Source organism: Oreochromis niloticus, linkage group LG17, assembly GCF_001858045.2.
Source record: "Oreochromis niloticus isolate F11D_XX linkage group LG17, O_niloticus_UMD_NMBU, whole genome shotgun sequence".
Classification (NCBI taxonomy): domain Eukaryota; kingdom Metazoa; phylum Chordata; class Actinopteri; order Cichliformes; family Cichlidae; genus Oreochromis; species Oreochromis niloticus.
Genome location: NC_031981.2, coordinates 36,936,547 through 36,948,843, shown reverse-complemented (window position 1 = coordinate 36,948,843; position 12,297 = coordinate 36,936,547). Strand labels below are relative to the sequence as shown.

The 12,297-nt window shown below is 41.1% G+C and overlaps 1 protein-coding gene across 3 annotated transcripts; it reads left to right on the top strand.

Annotated features, from left to right (window-relative positions):
• Positions 1–331: 331 nt before the first annotated feature.
• Positions 332–10,400, top strand: LOC100711848 (sorting nexin-4). Of its 3 annotated transcripts, none has more exons than XM_013274170.2 (14): positions 332–491; positions 1,512–1,636; positions 1,812–1,950; positions 2,919–3,068; positions 3,179–3,226; positions 3,331–3,386; positions 4,013–4,085; positions 4,404–4,465; positions 6,143–6,208; positions 6,307–6,396; positions 7,274–7,373; positions 8,011–8,156; positions 8,260–8,374; positions 8,462–8,509. In XM_013274170.2, the coding sequence occupies exons 2-14, from the start codon at positions 1,512–1,514 to the stop codon at positions 8,507–8,509; spliced, it is 1,218 nt and encodes a 405-aa protein (XP_013129624.1). In that variant the 5' UTR covers positions 332–491. The 3 variants fall into 3 exon arrangements, with proteins under 3 accessions (XP_013129624.1, XP_013129623.1, XP_025755575.1); XM_013274169.3 differs by having other exon boundaries at positions 343–578; positions 8,462–10,400; XM_025899790.1 differs by lacking the exon at positions 332–491 and adding an exon at positions 585–1,405.
• Positions 10,401–12,297: the final 1,897 nt, after the last annotated feature.

Genomic DNA, 12,297 nt, shown 5'->3' with positions numbered 1-12,297 from the left:
ACACCGAACCAGTTGATTCACTGAGTAATGATTCCACATTTTCCTCAACTTATATACCCCTTCCCATGTAAATTATTCATTTATTTCCAGATTCAGTATTGTAGTTTTGTTGATGTTACTAAACATCCAGAAGGTATCCAGGGCTGTTTACAGGACTTTTGAAATGAAGTGGCATATGGGGGCCAAGGGCAAAGTGTTTATTTAAGGTTTGGTGGTGATGGTGGGAGGGGTCAGTGGCACCCTAGTTCTCACTCCGGACACACCCCTGCTCCTCCCTGAGGACCACTCATTTTGATGAAAACTAGCTTGTAGCTTGGTGTTTCCCTGACTAAACACACAATTCTTATTTTCATCCGTGTGTGACTGTATAATCTCAGAAAATACCCGTTTTTGGTTGGCACGGCTCTAACGACCACGGGACGGGGGAGTTCGAGGATGAAGGGACGTGTTGCGCATGCGCCGTGATCAACATCAACATCACGGAGAGAAAGGTGATGGCGGATGATGGAAGGGAAGAGTCGCTGGGGACTGACGATGATTCAGACCAAACGGGAGCGGATGGCAGCTTGAACAACACTGTGAGGCCGTAGCTTGTCGTTATCCCGGTTAACCTGGTCATTTATTCGGGGTTTTATTTCTCATTGCGCGTTATTTAACGGTGCATGGCATTTAGCGTTGACCTAAAGCTCAGGGCTTTAGATTCCTTACATACAGTCTAGCACATGCAGGAAAATACACGTCAGCATATCACTGTGGTCAGTAATGTGTTCATTTTTGCGTTTAACTCAATTTGCGGATATTACCATGTTAATTTGGGTATAAAAGCGGGTCGCGTGCGTCATATAAACAGCTGTTAGCGTAAGGAGAAGCGTGGAGCTGATGGATGATCGAGCTGCGCATGTGTTAGAGACAGCTGAAGGATCATCTAAAGGAAAACCCAAGGCTGAAGTTCTGCATGTTCCTGGGATGTAGCGCAGTCAGAGTAGTTGTTCTCAGCTGCTCTCATGTAACATTTACACTACTGAGTCAACAAACACGAATTATTATGTGAGAGTCACTGAGTCTGTTTAAAACGTAAAGGCCGTTTTTGTCTTTCATTTAAGCAACTTAATGAAATTTGTCTGCTTGTGTCAGGGATACACTCCATCATCCATCCATTTTCTTCATTATTTTTTATTCAGGGCTGGAGCATAACCCAGCTGTCATAGGTGGCGTGCAGTCATGCATATTCAGACATGTGACAATATCTGTGTAAAAACTAACTCCGGCTCTCACTTCCTCTTTGTTTTTGCTTCCTGCTCCTACCAACTCTTTATAACTAAGATTACACCAAAAGATTTTAGTGTATCAACTCATTCATATTTGTCATTGTCATATCCACTGTTGAAGGAAAAACACCATACTGGTCTGAGGCTTTGTTGTTTCGCTGACTAATGTTACCTCAGCTTTTCTCACTGACTTCTGCCTTTCTTGGTTTAAGTGTCATGTGTTCTTTTGTTGTGTCGACTCAGATGGTGGAAGAGGGCTCGACCCTCATGCGCAGGATGGAGATCTGCGTAGCTGAGGCCGAGAAGAGGAGCGGCAAAAATGCAGTGAGCATGCAGGAGACGTACACCGTGTACCTGATTGAAACAAGGTGAGCACAGCATGCTGTTTGCCTGTTTGGTATAAAAGGAAGTTCTGTGGGTTAAGCTGTGAGGTTTTCACACTGTATATACTTTATCTGTATTTCCTCTTGTGATGTTGCATGAATTGCATCTGTTGGCTCAGCAAAAACAGAGCAAAATTCTCCTGTGGTTCGTTCTTTAAAGGCCAATGGATGCAGTCGCTGAAGGCCGTAACCCAGCCCCCGACTGTCTGTGGAGGCGATACAGTGAGTTTGAACTGCTGCGGAACTACCTGATAGTTACCTATCCGTACATTGTGGTGCCCCCTCTGCCTGAGAAGAGGGTGAGTTCAGTGTGACTTTGTTAAGTGTCTTTTAACAAATATACAATCTAATATGACAACACAGGTGTAAGCACTTCCAGCTTCCAGTGAACTCTGGCAGTTGAAGGCTTAGTCAGTATTGAGCTGAAAATCTTTGTCATTACTCATACAATGCATGACACATGATTAATACCATCATAACACTGACATATAATGATTTGTCATGTAATAATCTTTTTATTGGCAAATTTTAAAATGGGTCAAAATGCAACATTAAGTTGCCTGTAGAGTAATTTCTTTGTGAAGGATGTGATGTTTGCTCCAGACCGCCTTGCCCCTGCACATGAATCACTAACGTCACTAATGACTAGCAGCCAGTTAATAGCTCCCAGCACAACACACACCCCAATGCAGATTCCACAGTAGGACAGAAAAGCAAACACTGACGTGGCATCAAATAGGATTTTTAGCGATAATGTTAGCAGTCAAGCATGCTAAGAGTAGCTAGCTAACTGCTACTGAATTAGCAATGAAATTAGCACTAGCTGCATTAGTCAGATGTAGCTAGAGCTAATTTATGTAATGAAGCATGTCTCACCAAAATCTTTCATTCTTGCTTGTTAATGTTAACTAATGCTAACGTGCTTGCTTAGACTATAAATACTGTGGAGCTCTTAGTCATGCAAACTGGTGATGGAAAATGACGTAGCTGGCCATTTTCAGTAACTATTAGTAGATTCAAGCAGTGTAGTAAAGTACATCGAGTTTGCTAACATTAGAGCTAGCAAAATCATGTTATGTTATGTCTTGTTAAAATGTTAAAAAAAAGTTTGTTCTGTCATACCTAAAACAGAGAAGTAAGAGTTGAATTGAATGGAGTAATCTTTCAGATAAGGGGTTTCTTTATATATGTAAGCAGAAGCATAGTGTCAAAACCAAATGCGTATGTGAATAGGTCGAGTGAAAATGGTTTGTCTTCATGTACACAGGCAGAGTTTGTGTGGCACAAGCTGTCTGCAGACAACATGGACCCTGACTTTGTGGAGCGACGCAGAGTTGGGCTCGAGAACTTTCTTCTTCGTGTGGCTTCTCATCCAGTCCTCTCCAATGACAAGATCCTCTACTACTTCCTCACTGAGGTACATGGTGCTGCAGTCTGGGCAAATTCAGCTAATCTTTTATATATGAACTCCTGAAGTGTAACTAACCTGTTCTTCTGTGTGTGTGTGTGTGTGTGTGTGTGTGTCAGGAGCATGGCTGGAAAGAAGCGGTGTACGAGACAGGATTTCAGGCAAAGGTATTGGACATTTGGGAGCATCTGTTCCTGAACTCTTACCAACAGTTGTGCAGATATTCTCAGTGTTCAGTAAGTGTAAATATCTCCTGGAACTCCTTTTGCAGGCTGATTCCAGGCTCAGGGCTCTCAGTGCCACCTTCAGAGTGAGAAATCCAGATAAGTAAGTTACTGTTTTAATAGGAGACCCATTTTCTTTTTGTAAAAACATTTAATTTAAAGCATCAACACAGAAATAAGACAGACTCTACTGCCACTCAGCCAGAAGCCTGAACTACGCAAACTAGTGTCTGTGGATGTGCACAGACACACTAGTTTGGACCTTCCTGCATGTTCTTTGATGATTTCTGAAATATTTTTAAGTATCCAATAAGGGATTTTCACATACAACACAATAACATTCATTTGTATGAGTAATGCAACACAAAAATTGTTTCCCATTGCATTGAGCAAAGCGCAGTGTCCACTGGCCAGGGAGCATAAAGCAGGGTATGACATACTCTCGCATGATCAATAGAAATGCAGAATGACAGCAGTGTGCATGTGATACATGTCAAGATCTTCAAAACACGACGTAGTGCAGGTCGATCATCAGCTGCAAGATAAGTTTTAGGCTGTTTGTGCAACCTAGCAGCCCCCACAGTGCACGCCACTTTGTGTATGGAAGGAGCTTTAGGCACTTGGTGGTCATTTGCATCGATGTTGTAGCTCATTCTTCATAAGGAGCTAATCAAACAAAATGAAAGTATGAATCTTGTGTAAATGTGTCTCTCTTCTTCTATCACTCAGATGCTTCATGGAGATGAAACATTACAGCGATGAGCTGCAGTCTCACACATCTCAGCTGCTCCGAGCACGAGCAGTAAGTCTCACTTATGCCTGTTTCCCTCGCTCTCACACACACACACACACACACACACACACACACACAAACATGTGTTCCCAAATCTTTTGCCCCTTGGAAATATCAGAAGCCAGTTCTAAACACAACAGTGACATCATCATCATCCAGCCTTCAGACATGATGAGATGAACTTGTTTTCAAAGATTTACATTGTGATTACAGCTGCTTAAAAATCAATGAGTCACTTATACTGAGCTCCAAAAGTAACAGTGAAAGTTCATCCTTAAACTCAGAAACACTGAGGGTAACAAACATCCTTCTGTGTGTCTCTTGTAGAGGGTTGCTGACCGACTGTACGGTGTTTATAAAGTTCATGGAAACTACGGACGAGTCTTCAGGTTTGACAAGTTTATTATTCAATTCAATTCAATTCAATTTTATTTATATAGCGCCAAATCACAACAAAAGTCGCCTCAAGGTGCTTCATAGGTACAGAGAAAAACCCAACAATCATATGACCCCCTATGAGCAAGCACTTTGGTGACAGTGGGAAGGAAAAACTCCCTTTTAACAGGAAGAAACCTCCGGCAGAACCAGGCTCAGGGAGGGGCGGGGCCATCTGCTGTGACCGGTTGGGGTGAGAGAAGGAAAACAGGATAAAGACATGCTGTGGAAGAGAGACAGAGATTAATAACAGATATGATTCGATGCAGAGAGGTCTATTAGCACATAGTGAGTGAGAAAGGTGACTGGAAAGGAAAAACTCAATGCATCATGGGAATCCCCGGCAGCCTACGTCTATTGCAGCATAACTAAGGGAGGATTCAGGGTCACCTGGTCCAGCCCTAACTATATGCTTTAGCAAAAAGGAAAGTTTGAAGCCTAATCTTGAAAGTAGAGATAGTGTCTGTCTCCTGAATCCAAACTGGAAGCTGGTTCCACAGAAGAGGGGCCTGAAAACTGAAGGCTCTGCCTCCCATTCTACTTTTAAATACTCTAGCAACAACAAGTAGGCCTGCAGTGTGAGAGCGAAGTGTTCTAATAGGGTGATATGGTACTACAAGGTCATTAAGATAAGATGGGGCCTGATTATTTAAGACTTTGTATGTGAGGAGCAGGATTTTGAATTCAATTCTGGATTTGAAGGGAAGCCAAAACAGGAGAAATCTGCTCTCTCTTTCTAGTCCCTGTCAGGACTCTTGCTGCAGGATTTTGGATCAGCTGAAGGCTTTTCAGCGAGTTTTTAGGACATCCTGATAATAAAGAATTACAGTAGTCCAGCCTGGAAGTAATAAATGCATGAACTAGTTTTTCAGCGTCACTCTGAGACAGGATATTTCCTTTTTGACATGTCCTGGTCAAAAATGACTCCAAGGTTCCTCACAGTGTTACTGGAGGCCAAGGTAATGCCATCCAGAGTAAGAATCTGCTTAGATACCATATTTCTAAGATTTTCAGGGCCGAGTACAATAACCTCAGTTTGATCTGAATTAAGAAGCAGAAAGTTAGAAAGTTATTATGCGTCTGCAAGGCTAAGAAAAACGTACTGATCGATAATTTGTTTGAGTTTCATTGCCTAATTTCTCATTCTCAGTTGGTTTTAATACAAATCCTGAGTTTTAGCTTTACAAGCTGCACCATCTGTCCTCAAATCCTCAAACTGGAGCCAATTTGGGGATTTAGCTAAACAAGCTACTGGCGATGTTTACTTTAGTATATGTAAGAATGCATGTTTCATAGTAAGGTAGTGCATTATTTTTCTTAATAAATTATGAACCATGTATTTTTTTGTCTTCTTTGTTCCTGGTGGTCATTTCTGAGTGAAGCCAAGTGGCAGAGGCCTTTTTGGATGATAGTGTGGTTTTGTTGAGCTGTCACACATAGTGTGGGCTGGTTTGCAGTCTAGGAATGAATGGATCTAAAAATGTATCTATGAGTAACAGACTTTTCTAACGCTGCTGTTTTGTGTTAAGTAAAAGGAAAGAAAATGTCATTTTTAAGGTACTGTGTTGTCAGATGTTGCGCTGTGAGGCATACTGTTTATACTTATGTGCACATCCATGTATTCACTGCAGTGAGTGGAGTGCCATTGAAAAAGAGATGGGAGATGGACTGCAAAGCGCGGGTCATCATATGGATGCGTACGTTTCCCTGACATATGTTTACCACATAGTGCTACAGATGTTACCAGCTGTGTTTCTTCTGAAGTGAGATCTTGTGCTTTGTCACATGGTTGCAGATATGCTGCTTCAATAGATGATATCCTAGAGGAGGAGGAACACTATGCAGACCAGCTGAAAGAATATCTTTTCTATGCCGAAGCTCTGAGGTAAGACCAAACTGCGACACCGTCTTCAATATTTTAAAGCAAGAGCTCAAAGTTTGGAATTTAGGAACGGTTTTCCAGCAGCTCCTCGTTAGCCTGTTTTATCCATTCCAAAGCCAGTTTCAGTATTTGTTAGGATTCATTGTTGGAGTATCCAGTTGTGCACACGTTTCAATGATTTAGCTGTTGATCTGAAATAAAGTTGAAGAATTTAAGGTGTTCCTTCTTCATTATTCCATCTACTTTGTGCAGCGTACCAGTACCACAGTACGATGCTAACACCACTACTCTTTACAGCTGGAGGTGTTTTAGGTTTGAAAGCCTCACCAATGACCTCCTGTCGTTGTGGCCAAATAGCTCAGTCTTTGTCTTGTTTTACCAGAGAACGTTTCTCTAGGAGGCATCTGGCTTGTCCACGTGGGCAGCAGGAAATTTCAGTCAGGCCTGAAGATCTTTGAACTGATGATGTTGGAATAAGCAGTTGCTGAGGAACCTTCTTACTTTCTTAGATTTTTACTCAGACTTTCCTTTTGTTCTGAAGATGGGTCAATCCAGTCAGTGCTGCCAAAACAATGATACATTTATATATATGGTATTCTAACATGTTGAGGTGTAGATTTTTAAAATGTTTCAAATGTCAGAACAGGAAGAGTCAAAAAGGTAAAAAGGCTCTCCTGTGTGGGCCAATGAGCCTTCTACTGTGTATGCTGTGGTGGTGGATTCTCCATGATGCTGAAGAGCATCTGCATCTCAGAGTCAGATATAGTATCTGTCACATATGTATCTCTCCTCTTTTTCGTTCCTCTACAATGCCAAAGGCTCCTGTTTGAACATGCAGTATGTAGTTCGTGATGCGTTCTTGTGTGTTTTGCTCTGGCAGGGCAGTGTGCAGGAAACATGAGCTGACCCAGTTTGAGCTGGAGATGGCCTCGCAGGATCTCATCTCGAAGAAGCAGCAGCGTGAAGAGCTGGCTACAGGGGTACACTGTGCTCATGTTCTACATGTATTCCTTTTCCTTGCCTGTTAACACTTACACATGGCTACATAGGGAAACATGTATAGAATCCTTCACATTGCAGATCTGTGATTTACCAATCTGTGAATTAAAGGCAGAACAAGATGGTGAGCTTTACTTTGGGACTGTGTTATGTCTTTAACTTTGGACCAAGCACAGAGTTTGGAAACTTCAGGTTTTTCGTTGAGTTTGTATACCTGGGTAAATCCAGGTAGACCAGTCTGAAGCTGTGGACTCCCAGTAGGCTGCCAGCTTGCTACCACTGCTGAACCATATTATCTCCAGTAGAGGACAGAGCCAAAGCTTTGTCCCTGTGCTTTGAGCATCCACCTCTGCCTATTATACACTCATTCTGATAGAAACTTGTCATTCCAAGTAACTGAACACCCATCAGCTGAGAGATGAGACGTGCTTTTTAGGGCAGCAAATTCAGAACAGTTTGTCGTAAACTGCCAGAAACCTGATCCATGAAAATACTGACGCTCTTCAGTTGCACTTGAGCAAAGATTAAAATGTTAAAGATTCAGAGTTTGAGGAGGATCTAGTTTTGGGAGACACCTGCCATTTTCAGTGTTGTCCCTTCTCCCCTTCACCTCCTCAGATCGTGCGGACATTCTCCCTTAAAGGCATGACCAACAAGCTTTTTGGACAAGAAGCACCTGAGCAGAGGGAGGCCAGGCTGAAGCTGCTGGAGGATCTGATAGCAGAGGGTGAAGAGACTGTCAAGGAGAAAACGATTGAGCGCGCGTGAGTGTTGAAAGCTGCCTGGTGTGGGAAGGTTATGGATAAAAGCAGTTGGAAATGTTTCAAGATCCACACAGATTTAAAGATGACCTATCTTTGACTGCAGGGAACATGTGGAAAAGGCCTGGGTGGATATCCAGCGCTTTAAGGAGCAGAAAGACAAAGACCTACGGGAAGCTCTCATCAACTACGCTGTCATGCAGATCAGCATGTGCAAGAAGGTACGACGCTCATCAGCTAGCTAAGGTTCAAAGGAAAAGTGGCACTCGAGTTTACTGGATGTTTTTGTTTCTGCTCCCTAACTGCAGGGAATCCAGGTTTGGAGCAATGCCAAGGAATGTTTCCTCAAGATGTGAATATTCCGAAGATTTTCTCCCTCCAGGATGATTCTGGGAAGATGATGCCAGGAGGTGGTGGATCATTCAAAGACCTGGACACTGGAGTGAAATATTCCCAGACTTAACTGAGACATTTTTCTAACTTTAAACAGGTGCTTTGCTTCTTTCAGTTTTTAAAGCTGGATAACTGCTCGTGGGATGAGTGAATATACTTTGGGACAGATGAAGTCATGTTTGGCAAAGAAATATAAAAATGCACGATGTTTGGGTCCACACATAAACCTTGGTGTAATCTCAGGCACCTTTGTTTTATCCACTGAATCTCTCAGCTTTGTGCATTCATAATTCTTCACTATACCATCCCATAGGTTTGATTTATGTTGGAACCTGTCAACTGAACCAAAGTGCAGTTTGTTTCATTTTTGTGAAAGTAAAGTAGGCATAAATATAGTGAAACGATAAAGGAACTCCACCTCTGATAACTGATGATTCTGAATTGGACCTTTCCCTGGATTTTGTGCTGTTGGTGCCTTTTGAACCATTTTTAATGTTTGTGTGACACAGACTGAGGTTTGATGAGTGAAATCTGAGAATATTATTAATGTGCTTTGAATCACTAATGAGCAGCTGTGTCTGTATGTAGCACTTTGCAGTTCATGAATGCGGCCTGCTAACTAAGCTTGCTAGTCGTAGTTGCAGCATTCCTAGCATCCCAGTCTTTTTTTTCTCTGTTTTTCTACATGGGAGTAGAAAAACGTCAAAATCAGTTGATAACGTGACAGTAGTGTTAACCAGCTTATCCACAGTCTTTGGTTACAACATGAATAAATGTACATCTTAATAATAGTCAGTGTTTACAGGGATGTGCATATTGCCATGTGGAATAATAAAACTACTGCTCCAAAGCGTCCTACAGCTCACACTGCTAAAGTTGGAGCTCTGCCTTTCCATCGTGGTGTCAGACATTTCTGTCTTATATCTCTCATTATATCTCAGTGGGGACCAGTGCTACCAGGCAACAGTGTGTCATGTTTTTTCTTGGTCTGCACCAACTGAACTACACGTGTGAAGGAGCTGATTGGTCAGAATATTGAGGTTACATAAAGCACATGTATGGGACTAACGAAGCCAGAGTCCATGTTGCACTGAATAAATACAAAATGTTCATTTTAAAACAACCAAAGTAACATTACGTTTTCTCTTGCTCTGTCTATAAAAGGAAGAGGCTACAGGATGTTGAAGTAGCGACAACACATACGTGCTTAACAGTTTATTAGACCATCACCCAATGTGAGGTGTATGCCACAGCTAACGGGTAGATTAACGGCTAATGGCAATTACCAAAATCCTTTTTAGATTTCTGCTATGGTTAATGCACACGTATGCACAAGCTCTTTAACTGAAACAATCGTTTTTAATGTTGAAATTTATCATTTTTGTTTTTTCCATGAATTTTTAAACTAATAAACAAACAAAAAATGTTAAATACTAAAATTGTCAACTAAGTTTTTGACAATGCACAATTGCAGTTATTCGCTTCCGTTCCTTAACAGAAAAATTTGTTTTATTGTTTGAATTTGATGCTTAATACATTTCTGAGTGTGCTGGCTCAAATTTATGCCAGGAGGTCTAATGAATGTGTTGAGCTCTGTATGATAAGCTGCACGTAAGAGCTCAGTTTCCCTCTGGGATCAATAAACTCTCTCTGATTCTGATCTAACGATATCTTTGACTGAAACTCTCTGAAGGTTTTGTCTTCGATGTTCGCTGTGTTATTTAAACAACGTGATTTGTTCGAAATGCTTGCCAGCACTAAAAGCTTTGTGAGTGTGATGTTTCCTTTTGAAGCTGAGTGTAGGTGTAGCCCCTGTTTGGTCTGTGTTTGAATAAAAAGGGTTGACACTGCTAACTGTATCTGCTCATTTTGATGGTTTAAATCATTTTTGATGGTGGTGACTGTGAGCTGAACTGTTTTGTCATCGGCATCATATCAAAGCCAATTTACGAGCACAGTTCCACTTCCTGTGAATCCCACTGTACAAAATTCCCAGTTGTACAATTGGCTGCAATGCAAGCAGCTAAAACAATAATTTTCCCTTGTATATAGGCTAAGAGTTGACATTTTATATTAGTTTTTCACAAATACAGAATCAAAAATATATGAGGACTGAAAACAATACTTTTGTCCTACAATGCCTGTAATGTGTTTTTGTTTGTTTATGATTTTACAAATAATCATAAAACATTTGCCCATAAAACACTAACATTTTGCTAATGCATGCAGACTGCTCATGTTAAGATGCCTGTCATCGGGGCACAAGAACCACGTAGAATTGCAAAGGCACATTTACAGAAACCCACCTCAGAGGGCGGATTAGGCCTCACAGTTTTCAGGCATATTTTTGGGCTTGCAATGCCAGAACGTGGGTTTTCTGGAATAATGCTTCAGCTGTTCCTGCGGTTCAGAAGGGATGCGGTCCTTCCGGCCTTTTATGCAGGCACACATAGCTGAATCTATTTTTGGTACATTGCTTGATGCTATTCTGTTTTCTAAACCTAACATAACCTACCAAACTTCATAGCAAACATTTTGTCCTTGGTCACTCAGTTAGGATCTTAAAGCACGTTAGGGATGCTCTGTGCCTTCCAGACCTATCGTTTTTTGCCCCCATAACACAAAACCTTTCTCTTTCACCTGGCTTGATGGATCCCGCGTCTTCACACTATTTAGGACCTCTCCGTCGACAATTGTTTTGCTTCATTTGCTCAGCGGCAGGCTAAATTTATGCTTCCCTCTGCTCATTTATTTCAACACTTACAAATCAGGAATCTTGTTAAACACTTTCTCCCATCTGGATCAGCCCCTGCTCATTATTTGATTAAAAATCCCACTTCCAAAGGCCTGATCAGCCAGTTTACTACACTTTCTACACTTACAGCATCTACATACCACAGCAGAGATGCTTGGGTTAAGGACTTGGAAGTAGAGATATCAGAAGCCTGATGGGCCAATGGAATGCCAGATTACAACTTATATTATATGTTAAATATGTTTAACATATATAACCTGATTTATGACTTAAGAGTAAAGCCAGATGGTATAGTTGCAGTGTGCGGGTGCTCTTCATTGGCACTCCGATGCCTTCAGAAAGCCTTAATGTTTGGTATGATTGTAGCTAAAAACTTGTTCTTAGAGCCTGGAATCACATCTCCTCCCATGTTTGGCATGTTTGTATATTGAAGAGGTTCATTATGACCCTCACTTTAAATTTGCCGAGATCATATTAACATAATTTGACTGCACTTGGTGTTTATGTAAAACCACACCTCTGCTGGACCCTGACTTCTTCCTGGACTTGTTCCCCACATAGAATAGAATAGAATAGAATAGAATAGAATAGAATAGAATGCCTTTATTGTCACTATACAGTTGTACAATGAGATACAGAGCATCTCCTACTCAGTGCAAACATGCTGACACAGTTCTGCAGCGCTATATACATATGAACAGTATTAACACAAAAATACTGGTGTAAAGTCAAAGTCAAAGTCAAAGTCAACTTTATTTGTCAATTCTGCCACATGTGCAGGACATACAGAGAATAGAAATTTCGTTACTCTCAAACCCAAATGAACATTTAAATATAAGAGAGTGATTAAAAATGCAAGTAAAATAATTAAAAAGTAAAAATTTAAATAAATACAGTACAATTTTACATATAACAAAAAAAAAGCTATACAATATACAATATTCAGGTAAGGGTAAATGACATTGAGTGTAAACCAGGCAAGGTAGTGCAAATAGG